The 18,466-nt window shown below is 41.5% G+C and overlaps 2 protein-coding genes across 4 annotated transcripts in view; one reads left to right on the top strand and one right to left on the bottom strand.

Annotated features, from left to right (window-relative positions):
- Nucleotides 1-1,441: 1,441 nt before the first annotated feature.
- On the top strand, nt 1,442-9,441 carry GZMA (granzyme A). The gene is made up of 5 exons (XM_053590604.1): nt 1,442-1,543; nt 3,893-4,037; nt 5,683-5,824; nt 6,018-6,284; nt 9,222-9,441. The coding sequence occupies exons 1-5, from the start codon at nt 1,474-1,476 to the stop codon at nt 9,381-9,383; spliced, it is 786 nt and encodes a 261-aa protein (XP_053446579.1). The 5' UTR covers nt 1,442-1,473; the 3' UTR covers nt 9,384-9,441.
- Nucleotides 9,442-13,868: 4,427 nt separating this feature from the next.
- Nucleotides 13,869-18,466, bottom strand: part of CDC20B (cell division cycle 20B) — a 66,082-nt gene continuing 61,484 nt past the window's right edge. For all 3 annotated transcript variants that reach the window (XM_053590592.1, XM_053590595.1, XM_053590597.1), the window contains one exon: nt 13,869-14,038. In XM_053590592.1, coding sequence (XP_053446567.1) covers nt 13,938-14,038 — 101 coding nt within the window. In that variant the 3' untranslated portion in view covers nt 13,869-13,937. The remainder of the gene's footprint in view (nt 14,039-18,466) is intronic.

The following is an 18,466-nucleotide window of genomic DNA, read 5'->3' as shown; positions in this document are numbered from 1 at the left end:
ATGACCTAGTACAGGGTGAGGGTTGGGGAAGGGGAGAACAGAAAAAGGAAGGGGTGGGGATCACAGTGTGTAACACACCTTGTGGGGGTGGGACACAATTAGAAGAGGGACTTTACCTAACAAATGCAATCAATGTAACCTGGTTCTTTGTACCTTTGATGAATCCACAACAATTTAAAAAAAAAGAAAAAAGAAATTTTTAGTAAGCAGAGTCAATCAAAAAATTTTTTAAGTCTGCATTAAAATGACTCACCAAAACCAGAAGCAAGGTATCCCACCACAATTACTGAAAATGGTTACCTTTTAATGCAGTAGTAGTATCTGGGAAAAGGAAACACAGTGGTCTCAGGGGGGGCTCCCTTCTAAGAATCATGTGATTTCTAAAAAAGCCATCACTAGGTCTGAAGTCATCAGGCTATTAACTGTGAGGATGGCTCAGTCAACACCAAACATCCTGACAGAACATATGACCATATGTACTGTGATAGAGACCACATCCTCAGCTCAGAAAAGCAGCTAAAAGCCTTCCTAACAGAAAGCATAATGAATACTGTTGCTCCTGGGACTGAGGTTCATTCTTCTCAAAGGGAGACATTCCCCACCAATGAAACAAAACAGCCGTGCCTGACTCTCATTTTTCTTCTCAGCTAAATACATAAGAAGGAAGAAAGGAAAAGATGGAGGAAAGATGGGGTGGAAGAGAAACTCAGAGATAACGTCAATATCTAAAGCTGTAAACTGGACAGTCCTAGGGCTGGAAAGGGAGGAAAGATGGGGTGGAAAGAGAAACTCAGAGATAACGTCAATATCTAAAGCTGTAAACTGGACAATCCTAGGGCTGGAAAGGGCCAACAGCCCCTACCCCACCATCCCCTGTTCCCACACCTGCTGCAGACTCCAAGCAGGCACCCAATAGATCATCCTCCATGAGGTGGGGAAGGAAAATCGAAACAGGACCTTACATGTAAATAAGTCTCCCACCTGTCTTGCATTTGCATTTTGCCATTAATTCTTATATAACCCAGTGAGACAGAAAGAGATTTAATTAATGATGAATTTTTAGGACATTTTGTAAAGCTCTAATGTAACTTCAAAGAACTTCCAAAGAACTTCCATCAAGGACACTACAAATAATATTACTGATGATGAAAAAGTCTTTGAAATCTTAGCTGAGACATTTTACCATCTCCTCTGGGGTACTCTGCTCTGATGGCAACAACCAGGTCCTCTCACCTCTACCCACCCTGGAGAATTCCAATGCTGACCCCCTCGTGCCCTTGGCAATGAGCCATCTGTCACTGTTCTCATTGACTTGGATTTGGTTTCCTAATGCTAAAACTTTGAAATTCAAAAGAGAAAAAAAAGAGAGAGAGAGAAAGGAAACCACATCCTTTGAGTCTCAGTATATATGTGAGGGCAGTCAAGACCTGAGAGCAGGTTTCTGTGCTGATTGATGTGGGGCCTCCAGCCACAATGAGGAACTCCTGTGCCTTTCTGGCATCCTCTCTCTCAATCGTCAGTTTTCTACTGCTCATTCCTGAAGGTAAGACTGATTCTCATCATTTCCACCATAACCATGAAGCAAAAGGGAGCAGACTTTCAGTGACCATTTGGAAATATTACCTTCCTACACTGAAAGAAGTTTTTCCCCCCCAATCAAGCCTTAAAATGTTTAGCATTCTTTCCTGGATTCTAAAGATTTCCTTATTTTAAGAAGAAAAAGATCCCCTTTTCATCTTATAATTTCTTTACAAAAGATAACAGAACCACCGATACTTATTCCTGTCAATTTGTAGCTTGAAATTGCCAAAAAGCACAATATGAAAATGAGCAAACTAATAAAAAAACACTATGGAGTCAGTAAAACAAATAGTACCTTTCAGGAAAAGAATAGTGATACCATCATCACACTGGCCTTTCTCACTGTAAACGCATAGGCAGGTAAGAGCAATCTGAATGACACTAAAATGGAACCAGGAATTAATGAAATTTTTGTCATTATTTCTCTGGGTTCAAGTCTCCTTAGAACACCTTAGGAAACTGGGCAAGCCCTCATATCCATTCTTTGGGAATGTTTTAATACTGATTTTTTTTATTAAGCTACTTCTTTGGTCTACTAAATGGTAACCAATATTCCTGCATTTGTGTGAATTTCATATGTATGGATTGAAATGTTATAAAATTCATGGGAGCTCTAGACTCTCCTTGAAGAATCTACTAGAAAGCAAGGACTATTCTGGGCCTGGGACAATGTGGAGCCAGCCATGGTTTCTCCCCAGGGTCCGTCAACTTCTGGCAGTGGGAGGAGCAGGCAGGGTCTTAGGTAATAACCTGTCTGACCAGGAATTCCCAAAGTTCTCTGGTTTCTCTTGCACCTAAAAATAGGAAGAAATTTTAAACTAACAAGGCTGTAAGACATTTGGAACAAAGAATAAGCATGTTGTAAGCATGGCATTGCATTACTGTATTCAGGAATGTTAAATCTTTCGTAACAGTGACAACAGGGCAGATACAAAAGCCAACCATATCATTTCTTGCTCTGCTCCACTTTTTTTCCTGTGTTCAGAGAGAGCAGTGAGGGTCCATAAAGGAAACTGACATGGCAAAGCCAGGCTTGACGCTCTGAGCCAGTGGTCTCAGCTTCCTACAGATTCTAAGAATCTAAGGGACTTTTAATGCTCCAGCCTCAGAAATTCTGATTTAATTCTTGGTAAGGACCAGGACTTTCTAGCTTTTAGAAGCTTTCCACCTAATCTATACCCCAAGACTCTTGTCAGTGTGGTCATGCACAGAACATGCGGACTGATTGCTGAGGCTGATCTTTATGCACAACATATATATAGAGAGAGAAAAAATTCAGCCAAAGGGAGTGTTTTATTGAGTTTATAAATTCTGGAGCCCAGAAAGCCCCAAAACGCACCTTTGTAATCTATCTATGAGTGACTCATCCTAGGAAAAAATCGGGATGTGAATGAAGTTGCATTCTATAAATTACTTACCTTTTTATTTCTAGAGCCTAGAATTTCCCTCTCCAAACTCCTTTTTTCTGAAAAGCAGAGACCTTGTAGTCCCTCTCTTCCCTTTACCCATAACCTCATCAAATCTTATGAAAGTCTTCTGTGTCTGTCATTTCTACCTTTCTGTGAATTTGGCCATGAGTTAGCCCTCATGATGAAAAGAGAGGCGCTATACCCTGATTAAGAAAACGTGCATCAGCTGATGGTCAGCAGAAATACCTATTTTAGGAGAATCCAAGAACATCTGGTGCAGAAATGGGGTACTGAGAGCGCATCACAAAGACACAAGGTGTGGTTTGCCTTCTGTGTCGTTCCCCTTGCTTTCTAACTATGGGTCTCCCAGCCTGTCATGAAGAAGATTTTACTAAAGGTAGCATGCCTACTCCTAGAACTCTCTTCTCTCCTCCTTTTCCCTACCTTATTGCAAAAGACCTTGGATTAAACCATTTGGTTTGGTCTGGAGAAGGACCAGGAGCCTGAAGTGTGACAGACATTCTTTTCTCAATTTGTGAGTGAAGACAATGCAGTTTAATAACCAAAGGTGTCACAATAACCAAAGGACTCGGGGATAGGGACACAGCTAAAAGGTGTTAATATCAGTTTGCAAATTACGATTTTGCAAAGGCTTGGAGTGAAAAGGAATGGCCATTGGCATGGCTTCTGCAGGCAGTAAGAGCCAGACCTTCTCTGAGTCCATCAGGAATAGGATTGCCATTCAGAGATCTGAATGCTGGCACGAAGTAAAAAGAGGGGGAAATGCTCTCATCCTGGCTTCCTCACCAAGCACAAAAAGCCTGGCTGGTCTCAGAAACAGGGCTTTAGAGAGAGCTCTTTAGGGGTCGGCACCAATCTGATTTGCTTTTTCTATTAAACAGATGCCTGTGTGAAAATTATTGGAGGGCATGAAGTAATTCCTCATTCAAGACCATACATGGTGCTACTTAATCTTGGGAAAGAAAGCATCTGTGCTGGTGCTTTGATTAAGGAAGACTGGGTATTGACTGCAGCTCACTGTAAACTGTAAGTACTCGGATTTTTAAGAAACGTTTGGGAAAATATCCTGATTTGGAGAAGCATTAATAGAAAGTATAGATCCCACTAAAACCACGGGAGGCTCATATGTATTTTTACATCACTTAAGTCTTTAGGCCTTGCTTTAGCCGAAAAGAAAGTTAAGCTCAGACTTGCCACCAAGAATCAGGCCAATGAGGAAGCAGCATCCAAAGCCCTCCCCATGGGCCAATGAGGAAGCAGCATCCAAAGCCCTCCCCATGGGCCAATGAGGAAGCAGCATCCAAAGTCCTCCCCATGGGCCAATGAGGAAGCAGTATCCAAAGCCCTTCCCATGGGCGCCCACCAGAGCCAGCAGGCACAAGTGCTGCAGAGCTTTGCTTCTGGTCATGTCTGCATGACCAGACAGAATTAGCCACAGCGTGGAAGGGTAAACTTTTGGTGGAGGCCCAGGTACAACTGTCAAGTACAGAAAGCTAGTTTCCAATGCGTTCCTCAGCCCTTAGTAAATTCCTCTCATGCCTGCAGCCAGCTCTTGACTCCTGTCAACCTTCAAGAGTCTTCTCAGTCTTGATTTTTTTTCTCCACTCCCTACATCAAGCCTCTGAACCTGAGTTTTCCAGTTATAATAGCCACTTAGCTACATGTAGCTATGTATATTTCAATTAAAGTGAGATAAAATTTCAAATTTACTCCCTCAGTCACATGAGGCACATTTCAAGCCCTCAGTAGCCACAGGTGGTGAGTGGCTACCAGACTGGACAGCAATATTGATAAAACATTTCACTATCAAAGTGTGCTCTACTGGAAAGCACTGCTCTAATGTCTTTTTCTTTTATTTTTAAATTAATTTATTTATTTTTATTGATATATAACATTTGGACATATTTGGGGGGTACATGTGATATTTTGTCTTAAGTGAGACTGATCTCACTTGGTGTCATGGAAAAAAAGGTGTGAATATCTGGTTGGTATAGTTTATGCTAGGTTGTGAATAGTGATACCCTTAATCATTAGTGCATCAGAGAGTATTTCATCTTTTTTTTCTTTAATTAAAATGAACCTTCAGCATGGAGTAAGATTCCTGAACCCCTCCTTCAGGCTACCATCCCCCCAACACACACATACTCAACACCACACAACTTGGGTCCTCCCCTGGGCAGTTTGTTTTAGAAACTTTTCCTTCTTAAAATGAGTTTGAGTTCTCTTACAAAGATCCCTTCAGTGCCTCACCTTACAACAATCTGCTGCTTTTGCTTCTGTCTCTGGACTACTGAGACCTTTGTTTTCTAATGATTCTCTGTCACAGCTAAACAAGGCAGGGCTAGGGGTTGGTATGTGGAGGGGAATGGGGAATTTCTGGAGTAAAGCTCAAGACATGGGCTTTGCTGCCATTAATTCTCTCCTTTGTTTTTCAATGAACCTAGTTTAGCTTTTTATAAAAAAAAAAAAAATCATGGAGATGATGATGATAATGACAATGAATTCATAAACACCTTTTATTTTTTAAACCTTTTCCTTCTGAGCCACAAAGAAGTATCTGTATTTCTATGGGACAATGAAAAAATGACACAATGAAACTGATCAGGGCATAATATGCTCAGCTCCTAATTAAATGAATGAACCCAGTAAATAGTGTTTTGTCTGTTCTCAGGAAGATGAGTTCCAAGGTCATTCTCGGGGCTCACTCAATAGCCAAGAATGAGTCAGAAAAACAGATAATGTTGGTTAGGAAAGAGATTCCCTACCCATGCTATGACCCAGACACACATGAGGGTGATCTTCAACTTTTACAGGTATGTATCCTTGATCATCTTCCTAAAAGTTATAGAACCTCCTGCAATCTGGCCACCTATATGAAAACCTTTCTTCAGTTCCCCTATCGTTACAAACTCATACAAGAGGGACCCTGAAGGTTGGGCTAGAATTTAAGTTAAAATGTTAATATTTATCTCATCCTGTTAATTCTTTATGCTTTTCTTCCAACAGCTGAACAGAAAAGCAATACTTAACAAAAATGTGGCTATCCTTCCTCTACGTAAGGGAGATGATGTGAAACCAGGAACCATGTGTCAAGTTGCTGGGTGGGGAAAGTATCACAATAAGTCACCTAAATCTGATGTTCTGAGAGAAGTCAGTGTCACCATCATAGACAGAAAAGTCTGCAATGATGCAAAGCATTATAATTTCAATCCTGTGATTGGACAGAATATGCTTTGTGCTGGAAGCCTAAAAGGTGGAAAAGACTCATGTAATGTAAGTAAAATAAGATCCCACATTTTAGCTGTTGGAGTACGTCATGCCCCTACCGAAAATGGAGTGCCATCTTTGCCTTATTATGGCCCTGGCTTCTGCAGGATTTTAGTGCTTTTCGAAAAAAGGGTGATAAAACCCCAGTCAAATAACTTAATGTGCTCAGCTCAAGTAAGTCAATCAAAAATGAGAAGTTCGTTGCTGGTATATGGGTTGACTTACTATATCTTCTCAATTTTATATCAAAAACTACTGCAAAGCAATGTTTTTTTCTCATTTTTTGTATTAACATAACAGAGATTCAAACTTGAAGATACACAAACTCAGGAGAGCTGAAGTCAAGGGCCCACAAGGGCCTTTAGTACACTTTCCCCATCTCGGCACGCCTGCTCCCCTGGCTGAGGACCTCAGGCCAGACCCCAAAGCTTCTTGGATTTCAGCTTAATCCCCAGTAAACAACTTCCAAAGCTGTCTCACACTAGAGTGTGAGTAATCCTCCATCCCACTTCCATCGTGGTTATTCATGAGCTAGAGGTCAAGTATCCCAGAGTATCCAGAGAAGAGGGGACAAGGCTCTGCTTAAAGGCAAAAGTAGAAGAAACCCTTTACAGATTTTTTTCATGTTACAGATTTTTAACCTTGTCATTTCTCATTTTTCCTAAAGTGCTTATAGAGCATTAACCTGAAAGGAGGAGGATGCGGTGTGCATGGTCTGGGAGTTATTCTCTGTCCTCCCCCGCAGCCTTATCTTGCCTTCAGGACCAAAGCTAGCCAAATCCCAGGAAAAGATGACATTTGTCTTTAGCACCCTTCCACTTTTTCTTCTTTGCCCTTCTTCATCCATTCCCACCCCTGTCCACCACTCTGGATACCCAGGAAGACAGAACCTTCATGCTTTTGGAAGCCACGTGCAACACGCAGAGGCCACGGCAGCATCCCAAGATGCCAGTCACCTCCCCCCAGCCAGCCCCACCACTGAAGCTTTGCAATCCTGCCCTGTCCTCTCGACAGCCCTGGAATTACTATTGATGAATTAAACCTAAAGGACTAATTCTTCAAATGCCAGGCACTATAACAGGCAGGAGAAATATGCCTGTCCTAGGAGAATCCCAGGTTCTCACGTGGTTTCTTATTTGATGCAGGGGGTGTCCCCGTTAGAGGGGAGCATCACCTCTGAGCTGTTCAGTGAACCTAGTGCGGCTCACCCAGCAGAACTAGCAAGTTCAGCTGAGTCACAGGGAGAGCGAGGAACTGGGGGAGTAGAAAATAAGGCAACTGGGACTCCAATGTAACAGAACAGACACAAAGTTTATTTAAAGTAAAGAAAAAAGTGTAATTTTTATTCAGAGTAAAGCACAGATAAGCATAGACTTCCAGGCGAGTGGAAAGGGCCCCCCTTGTGAGTGAGAGGACATGCCATGCAAAGGCAAAGTACCCGTACGAGCACTTTCACCCCTATTCCTCCTACATTCATCTCCAAGGGTTCCCATTGGTCCCCCTGAGGCATGCTGTCCTGGTTTCCCTGGTTGTTATTACCTCAGTTGTCACATAAATCCAATTTTCTTACCCTGTATCAGTAATTATGAACTATTCCTTTACTAGTGGTGGTGTGGTGGCCTTGGTGAGTCTCGCAGTGTTTGTGGCATTGTGGTATACATTGTTCTGTGACAGGGATCCTCATCTTTGTTTTATGGGGCATCATTCACGAGCTAGAGGTCAGGTATCCCATGCTCAAAGTTGTATTTTGCAGGAATAGCACATTCTCAGCTAATGAGGTCACCCTCTCAGAAAAAAAAAATTTTTCTCCTTTTGCTTCAGGGCCCTTTCCAACTTTCTTATCCAGAAGGCCATAATTTTCTCCCACCTCCCTGCAGCCCCTTTAACCTCCTTCCATCCTTAGTGAGTCCCAATGAAGAGATCCACTTGAACTTGTCAAGTGGATTCTTGGCTTTACATAGGAAAGAATTCAAGAGCAAGCCAAGTAGCAACAGAAAGTTTGGTGAGAAACAGATAACAGAGTAATGGGCCTTTCCCAAACAGGAGGGGGCCCCTTAAAGGGCAGTGATAACATTTTTAAATGTTCAAAAACTTATGGCCAAGCCATAAAGATTAATCATAAACTGCTGTCACAGAAAGGTAAGTATAAACGGTTTGTAAGGCATTTGGCTTAATAATCCACCCATCTTTGGTGGTCCCAGGCCAGTGACATGCTGGTGACTTCCTCACTCAAGGTGTTTAGGTTCTGGTATCGGTCAAAATGGTACACCTCGGCTCTCTCAATCTTTTTCTGCCTTATCTCTATGTTAATTTCACACACATACATTCATAAGGCCAACTTTTGCATGAAAGGGATTGCTTTGGTTTTGTTTCTCTAGAAAGACAATTATCTACTGGAGGGATCAGAAAACATTATTTTTAATATTACCTCAGTATACCTTCTGCATTTAACTATTTTACCCCTTCTGTTACTAAGCATTTTGAGAAAGGGACAAACAAGAAGGTTTCCTTTCTGAAAGCGGAGCATCAGTCTCAAAATTAGCAGACAACATAAGCTATACAAGTTTCACTGGTTCATAAACCAAGTGAGCCAATTCAAAAGTATTAAAATATTTCCAAACAGTTTTATTTATTTATTTATTTATTTATTTATTTATTTTTTATTGTTGGGGACTCATTGAGGGTACAATAAGCCAGGTTACACTGATTGCAATTGTTAGGTAAAGTCCCTCTTGCAATCATGTCTTGCCCCCATAAAGTGTGACACACACCAAGGCCCCACCCCCCTCCCTCCGTCCCTCTTTCTGCTTTTCCTCCCCCGCCATAACCTTAATTATCATTAATTGTCCAGTTTTATTTTTTTAAGCACTAATCACTTAAATCAAGTTTGCTCTTCCATTTAGCTCAACATTGACCCCTCCCCCACCCTCTCTTTTTCCCCAGGGAGATTCTGGAAGCCCTTTGATATGTCATGGAAGTCTCCGAGGCATCACTTCATTTGGCCTTCCAGGGAAATGTGGAGTCCCTCAGGGGCCTGGAGTCTATACTCTTCTCTCAAAAAAGTATCTCAAGTGGATAATTAAGACTATCGAGGGGGCAGTTTAGATAACTGCATTTTGTTTCATTTGCTATCACTTCTTAATCTTTTCACAAATAAAAGTTTTGTAAGAATGCACTTATTTTCCTCCTGTAACTTTTGCAAGGTAAATATGGGGGGGCCAATGTCACTAATGTCATCTATGTGTCAAGTGACATGGGCATTCTTTCTGCATTATTTATTTCACTATAGTGGGACCCAGTGGAATTGACTGTAAGACCACATCTGTCTAATAACAAATACAATTAAGGGCTGAAACAGGCAGTCTGGGGCATTTGGATTAAAATGTCAGTCCTTCAAGGCCATTGTTCCACAACCGCACTTGCTATTTATGCAATAACTTGAGTCTATTGGACAAACAGAAACAAGAAATACTTTATAGTATTTTCCAAAAGCAGGGAAGAAATAGAATTAAAATTCTAGGGGATACAAATGCAAAGAAAATTACACATCAGAAAGTCAGCCTTCTTTCTCAGTACCTTGCATTTGAGCCTTGCACTACCTAGGTGATTTCTCAGTTCTCCTTGTCCTTGAGCCTGAGTAGGTCCAATAAACATGGTGGTTGCAGAGATGGCCATCCCATTAGTAGGGAGTCTGTGTCTGAAAGGTGTAGCTGTGTTGCCTAGCAACAAGACCAGCAGCAGGAGATTCAGGCCAGGTTTATTGAAAGGGATAGCAACCAGCCTGGGCAGGGCAAAGAAGGTGTCTGCACCCAGGGGGAGGGGAGCATGGGGCAGTCAAAGACCTCTTGTATATAGGGGGTGGGTAAATTTGAAGCATGCCAGAGGGCTTTGGTAGGTTAGGGTGCTTTGGTGAGAATTTCTTGGTGGAGGGGGCCTAGCTAAGTCCTTTGGGTTCTTTGTTTTGGGAGGATGGGGGGAGGGTTTATATGGGGATATTAGACCCCCCAACAGTGTCCAAAACATTTTCTTTGGAAAAAATGCCCCCCAGATATTTTTTCAGCATATTGAATTTAGTAGTTACCAGCCCAGCAGTCACTTCAAGATATGATTATATGAACAGATTCCTTCATATCAGTCCCTTTAGGAATACAAATTTTTTATACGTACCATTTATACCTGTTTTAAGTATACACACATATAAGTATATACATACATGTATACACATACACATGCATATATACTATATATCTAAATCAAGAACATATGATACTAAGAGACAGCCTCTGAAAATGAAGGAAGGAGCATAGCTTAAAAACTTAACCCAAATACTGGAACATTGGTTTTCAACCATGGCTGCCCATTCTGTAACCAGCCCAATGAACAAATTTCTATGACCCCTACACATCTGTTATAATCCTCTCCCTTAATTTAATACCTGACCTTTTGGGTTGCTTCTCAGAAATTGTAAATTTTCTATAAGACAGAGGAGCTGAGATTCTAAAGACTCCTGGGTAGATGTCCCTGATGCCAAGATTCACCTCCCCAACACACAAAGCCTCTGGTTAGTTACATATCCCTCACCCTGCCCCAAGACATGTGCCCCTTCCTCTAAAAGCCCATGATCTCTGTTAGTCAGGGAGCCAGATTTGAGACAGCTTCTCCCACTCTCCCAATAAGATGTTTGTCTGTCATATTAAAAATTCCTCTCTTTTTTGGAAATCCTTGTTATCTCAATCATTGGATCTTTGTGTGTCAAGCAACTGGACCTAGGCCTGAAACATGCTTGTACTTTCAACAACAGCCTCACCAAGCTCTTAAAAATTGCCAATGCTCATACCCCACGTCTGGAAATTCTGATTTAAAAAGTATTTGGTACAACCCAGGATGTAGTATTCTTTCTATGATCTCCCCAGTGATTCTAATATACTGCCAGGGAGGAGAATTCCTACTGGGAAGTGAGGCCTGGTGCTAAAAGACAGGCACTCCTAGTTAGGGTTTTAACTGCAGTAAGAGGATGGAATATTCTCTACCAGCATTATTTATTACATTGAAAAAGTAAGTGTATGGAACCCTCATTTTTTGCTGGTAAAAGTGTAAATTAGTATAACTTCTTAGGAAAATTGGTGGTGTCCACTAACACTCAAAATATACATATTCTATGACCTGGCAATTCCACTCCAGGCTATATACTACACAGAAATGAGCACTTTTATCCACCAAGAATTCTTTCAAGAATGTATAGCTTTATTCTTGTAAGTCAAAACTGGAAATAACACAAATTTTCATCCACAATAAAACAGATAATTACTGTAAGTTCATACAATAAAATATTACATAGCAGTGAAAAAACAAACTATACTTATATGCAACACAATGTTGAGTAAAAAAAGTGAGACAAAAAAGAACATATATGATTCCATTCATAAGAGTTGGCAGAATAACAGAGGGGTATTGGCTGGGAGTAGGCACAGGAATCCTTTTAGGGCACTAAAGGTGTTCGTATCTTGATCTGGATGGTGGTTACACTGTTATAAACTATAAGATGATCAAGCTATGAACTTAAGGCAAATGTACTTTACTACCTATGAATTATTACTCAATAAAAATTTTTAAATTACAAAATTAAAATGTCAGTTGTAGCCAAGGCTTCTCTTTTGTGTTTTATCTGGAAGTTTACTCTTTTCTTTATAAAATCCATATCCCAAACTTCCCACCAAAACTAATAGCAGGTAAAAGATACATTAATATTTTTTTCTTAAATGACAGCCCCTGTTCACATACTGGTATTAATTGACAGAAATGACCTTTAGTCATGAGAACAGAAGTCCCCAGAGCAGAACGGTGGGGAACTCTGGAAATGGTCTGATCATTTTGCTCATTTTCTTCTAAACATTTTCTTATAGTTTATACCTGACTGATTAAGAAGAGCAAATTAAAACCCATTAACTTAAAGAAGAATGTGCATTGAATAAAAGTATCACATTCACAGTTTTCAGTGGCCAAAAATTTTCTAAAACAAGAATCACTATCACTACTGAGCATATTTCCTAAATTTAAAAAACAGGGAAAAGAAAAAATTACTGATAAATTAACACTAATTTAGCAGAAGAGTTCTAACTCCCCTTGTATTTACTATGGCACTTTTGAATTATCAAAGCTTTTGTTTTGTTTTATGGATTTGGGGAGCCTAAGGGAATGGGTATACATCAGTTAAAAATGTTTTATGACAAAGCAAAATAAATAAAATCAACCAATATTTGTTATCTAGCATATACAAAACATTCTAAGGAGCACTGAAAAGTATAATGTGTGTTCCCTCATCTCCTTAACTCAGCAGTGATCAAATCCAAATTCCTGTCCTTGCAGATGCCGGGGCATATCCAAGGCTTATGTGGTCTGTTTATGGCACAGCCAAGGCAAAAGCAGGTCCCAGGCTCTGGACCCCAGAGGTGGAGGCCAAAGGCTTTAGGTAATAGGGTGTCACTGAGTGTTCAAGCAGGGCACCCAGAGGTTTGGCATGGTGCTTTCAGAGGCTTAATCCAGCAATGGGGTGAGACCAAAGTTTAAAGACAGGGAGACCAGTTAGAAGGCAATTACAGCAGATAGGCCATCGGGTACACAAGGCATAACCAGGTGAAATGAAAGAAAAGAGACCAAGGGATGAAGCAGGGCAGTGTGGGGAGGCCCCCTGAATGACAGGGGGCCACGATCAGGATGAGGCTGTCAAGGGGAACGGGAATCCCTCAGAAGAGTCAATATTGAGAGAAAGTGTTATACATGCTTAACATACTGCCTAGCAGCCTAGCATACAGTAGGATTTTAATAAGCGCTTCCAGTTGTGTTTTCAATGTATTGAGACTGAGCTAAAGCTAGGAAATTATCTCAGGAAGGAAATGTCCCAAGGTAGTCAGAAAATGAGGCTGGAGTTTGGGAGAAAAGTCAGGTGGGGAAAAAGTAGACACCTTTGCTATAGATAAGATTCTGAATAAAGTCATGAAGATGAATCTTTTTTTTTTATTTTGACATTCTATTTTGTATTATGTGTTTTATTTATTTACTTTTTTTATATTTATTTGTTTTGTTTTTTGAGGCAGAGTCTCACTTTGTCACCCTCGGTAGAGTGCCATAGCGTCACAGCTCACAGCAACCTCAAACTGTTGGGCCCAAGCGATTCTTTTGCCTCAGTCTCCCAAGTAGCTGGGACTACAGGCACCCACCACAATGCCCAGCTATTTTTAGAGACAGGGGTCTTGCTCTGGCTCAGGCTGGTCTCGAACCCTTGAGCTCAAGTAATCTACCCACCTCAGCCTCCCAAAGTGCTAGGATTACAGGTGTGAGCCACCACACCTGGCCCCCTCATGAAGATGAATCTTGAAGGACAGAGAGAGAGAGAAGGGAGGGGTAGAAGGAGGGGGAGGCGAAGAGGAGGAGAGGGGGAGGAAGAAAGCAGAGAGAGAAAACGAAAAGTCACAGACAATCTCTGGAAATGCAAAAGGAGGAAGCAGAGGGAACAAAGTAACCTGAGGAGAAGGCCACGGATTCACGCCAAGAAGAGCACATCATCTTGTTTCACCCTTATGGTGACCCTGTGGAGAAGACATGGCCAGTGCTATTGTCCTCACTTAAAAAGGAGGAAACAAGCTTAGGGAGGCTGCATGACTAGTAGCAACTCCACACACAGGCTTTCCCATCAGCTGCTGCAGATAAAACCCGGGTCTGGTCAGGACTCAAAGCCAAGTGCAGCACTCTGCCCGTGTGGCCTGCAGGAAGAGGGAAAGATGATGGTTCACACTGTGCATGCCAAGGGCTGTTGCTGTCCCGGAATGCAGGGCTTCCCCACCCCCAGCACAGGAGCGTGCAGGCAGGCCCCTGCCAGCGCAGGCTCACACCTGTCAGCGCTAGCCGGTCAAAGCTGTCCGTGTGGTTGAGGCTTCTCTTCAGTGTCTCCCCTTCAGTGCTCCTTCGCCTGCCCACCCCATGCCAGTGTCCTGTGGCTGCCACAACACATACACCACAAACTGGATGGCTTAAAACAGTGGATGCCCTCAGTTCTAGAGATGGGAAGTCTGGCACCCCCTCAAGAGGCTCTAGGCCAGCAATTCTCAACCTGTGAGTCACGACCCCTTAGGGGGTCTCCTGTAAAAATCAGATAATTACATTATGATTCATAACAGTAGCAAAATTAGAGTTATGAAGTAGCAATGAAAATAATTTTATGGTTGGGGGTCACCACAACATGTGGAACTGTATTAAAGGATCGCAGCATTAGGAAGGTTGAGAGCCACTGCACTAGGCTGTGCCTGGCCTCTTCTAACTCTCGCAGCTGTTGGTAAGCCTTGATCTGTGGCCACAGCACTCCAGTCTCTGGCTCTGTGGTCACTTGGCCTCCTCCATTGTGAGTCTTATAAGGACACTTGTCAATGGATTTAGGACCTAGCTGGATAATCCAGGATGATCTCATCTCAAGGTCCTTAACTTAATTACATGTGCAAATATAACTTTTCCAAATAGCATCCCATTCCTAGATTCCAGGGATTAAATGTGGGTATCTTTGGGGGGACTATTTCTCTGTCTGCCACGCTGTCCTTAGTTCTGACTTCTCTCAACCACCCGTGGCCAGGAATGCCAGCTCTGTGCTCCTGCCACATGGCCTACCCTCCCCCAAAGCCATCCCCCATAGGACCCAGGTTTCAGAGGACTAATCAAATAAATTGATGCAGCTTAATGAAAAAGGGCTTAAAAGCTCTCCCATAAAACACGCATGAATCTCACTTAGGAAATTCTAGAGACAATACCCTCCTATTGTCTTGCTATTTCTAAAAGAGCATTCCATGGCACTCTAGTTCTGTAAAAGGTTAATTGGTATTAAAAATGAAGAGACTATTTAATGTTCACATTAATTTGGGAGCTTTGGGGTAGGAAAATTGAACGTTTTTCCTTATTTCAAGGACTTATGTTAGGACAATGACATGCATCATAAACATTCTGGAGATGAGGCTACGAGAGGCAGCACTTCTCAGACTGATTGGACCACAGAGTCCTTTTGACTTGAGCATCTCAAGGGACTAGTGTTCCTTAGAAAATGCTTTGCAAAACCTGCCCTATTCCAACAATAGTTAATAAGCAAAACTTTACGGCAAAATAGATGAAGTTGACTCCATGAAAGGAATCTGGGGCTGGAAGAGTACAGGTGGAAAGGAGATCAGATCAGACTGTGAGTGGGTAGATATCTGGGGGCACAACTGAAATCAAAAGAGATAGGAGGTCACTTCCTCAAAGGACTGGTGCTGCTCACAACTCAACTGAGAGCTGGAATCAGGAATGATCTTGTATTCTGATAGAAGGTTCTCAACAGAAAGGAGTGTAAAAACACTGTTCCACTCCAGGAGGAGACACATCTTGTATACTTGGAGGATTGCTTCATCTATACACACCACTCGTAATGCTCTTTGTAACCCCGCTCTCGTAACCCCTGAGAGATGCCCCCAAGGAGAGATAGGATTGGCCCTGGATGTGTTGGCACATTTATATTCATAGGTAAAATGCAGCCCCCTTATTTTATAGGTTTAGACAAACATTTAGAGTTATCAAATGTCCTGCCCAAGATCACGAAGCTAATTCATGGCAGAACCAGAATGAGGATCCAGTTCAATGCACCATGCTCCAAACTCAGAGAAATAATTTCTTTTTCTACTGAAGGCTGCTGTTATTTAAAAAAAAAAAAATTAAAACCATATAAATGAAAAGCAACTGGATTTAGTTGTTGTAAAAGAATAAATACAAGAGCTGGGTGCACTGGCACACACAGCCATAGAAGCAGCTACTCAGGAGGATTGTTTGAGCCCAGGAGGAATGGAATACGACCCTGTCTGTGAATAACCACTGCACACCAATAAACAAGAAAGAGGTAAATACAGAACATTACACCAAGGCTTTTAAAGCAAACCTAAGAAAGGCCTGCTTAATAAATATAATAGGATAATTAGGTGATAAATATGCCTTCATTCTTTTGTGTTAAGATGAAGAGGAAGAGAGAGAAGGAATAACAACAACAAAATCCCAAACTTTTTCCAAAGCATGCTTTGAAAACTATCTTGAATTAAAAATGGCAGCTACTTCTAAACCTCATTAGGAAAACGGCATTTGAGTTGGAAGCAAAGGCATTCTTGAAGTTCTCTCAGACTGATGACCTTAACTTACTAGATAGTGGAAAATGTCATCTTTATCTCAGACTAAGGTCATTTTGTAGGGTTAACATTCCCAAATTCCAGGAATACTGTCATGGAAAATTTTGTTCTCTTTTAGCAGCTATCATCACAAATGAGACTATGTATTGATGCAGGTACTGTGAATTGACGAAACCAAGTCAAAGACCAGATCTCACCTGTAAGCTAGAAAATTACCTACTCCTGTGAGAAAGCTGAGAAATAACAATTATTTAGTAAGTGGGCACAATTATAAGTTGCCTTTCTTCTAGAGAAGGTTGGGTGAGGCCCCCTTAACTAAATTTTCCCCCACAGAACCATGACTATGGTTAACAGGGTGAGGCTTGGTAAAGGTGTGACCAGAATCTAGAATATCTTTTTTCCAAACTTTTTGACCACAACCCACAGTCAAAACTACCTTTTATGTAGCAACTCCACATATACGTACATACTCATATAAACTATGTAACCATAGTAAAAGTTTCACAAAATAATACCTGCTTTTCCATTTTTTTCATTCTATACTATTGTGTTTCATTTTTTTTAAATACTGATCTTAAGTCACTACATATATAATCCACTGGGTCACAATGCCCAGTTTAGAAGACCTGATCCAGACCTCAGTCACCAGGGAGGATGTCCAGAGTCTGTCCTTCACCCACAGTGGAAACATGTGGAAATTAAATACCTGAGCAGTCCCACACCACGCAGCACTGCTCCCTGAAGTGTGCTCATGGAGCTCGGCCCTCAAGATGCTCCAAGATTCCCCAAATGTGTTTGGGAAACACGGAACGCTATATCCTTCTCTTGCAGATGGACAATACACAGAATACACACTTTAGAAATGTCCCAAAGAAATAAAAACTATTCTTGTTTAACCCTGAATTTCCAAACTGATCTGACCACAGGATACTTTTTATAACGACTATCCTGCTGGAGACTTTTGAGAAATACTGCATAGAGAACAAACTACTAGGTCAGAGATGAAAATTAGCACCTAGGAGCTCAAAAGTAACCTCATCTTCTCCAACCATAAATGTTTTAAGAAGAGAAAAGGCTGAATGTACTCCTTGAAATTCTGTCTAATATTAATTAAAAAATTCACAAGAAGTTAAAGCTAAAATACACATTATGTAGCAGCTTAAGGCCAGAGAAGCAAGGAAACGTACCTGATCAGTACATTCTTCATTCTTGATTGCAACAATGTGCAAATTAATTCGAGCTTCTGTCACATGCCCCCACCTCACTAAAGGCCCTACACAGCTGCTGGAATTGTAGTTTTGTCAAGAACCAGGATTTAAGGTTTGATTTAAAATATTTCTCTAATCTGAAAAGGTCCAGGGAATTGCATATTATTAAAAACATGGAAAGTATAAACTCATGCTTCTGCTACATTTGTACCTGGCCACCAAAGTAGCTCTGTCCAGACTTGCCTGTATTCTGATTTACCACCCCACATGGTGTCACAGAGAAAGAATATTAAGGTCATTCTGAGGCCGACTAGAGGTCCAGCTGGGCTGACCAGCACAGGCAGGAAGTCTGTCTGAGAAGGGTGTTTTACTGTTGCCAAATAACATTCTCAGAATTTCTGAAGAGAGTCATGGTATTATCATGACCTAAAATTGTATATGCAGTATTTATTTTCAGTATGTCTCCTGTCACAAAACTGTAAGCTCCATGAGGCCAAGGATATTGCCTCTCTGATTTACCTGTGTATCTCTAACACCCCCATAAGTTCTGGGCAAATCGTAGATGCTTAATAAATAGATAATGAATAAATAATTCCCAAGGATTGACCAGGAAGCTAAGTGAGTGGAGAGAGGAGGCAGACATGATATAGAATCAGAGTTCTACAGGAGACGGAATGCCAGCGTTCTGATCCCTCATTCACCACCATCTTTTGTCTTCCTGTTTCTCTGGGCTGGGCAGGAGATACCTACTCACCCTCAGCCACCTTTAACATTCCAGGTGGTACCTAAGAGG

Source organism: Nycticebus coucang, chromosome 1 (genome assembly GCF_027406575.1).
Source record: "Nycticebus coucang isolate mNycCou1 chromosome 1, mNycCou1.pri, whole genome shotgun sequence".
Taxonomy (NCBI): domain Eukaryota; kingdom Metazoa; phylum Chordata; class Mammalia; order Primates; family Lorisidae; genus Nycticebus; species Nycticebus coucang.
This window is presented reverse-complemented; position numbering and strand designations above follow the sequence as displayed.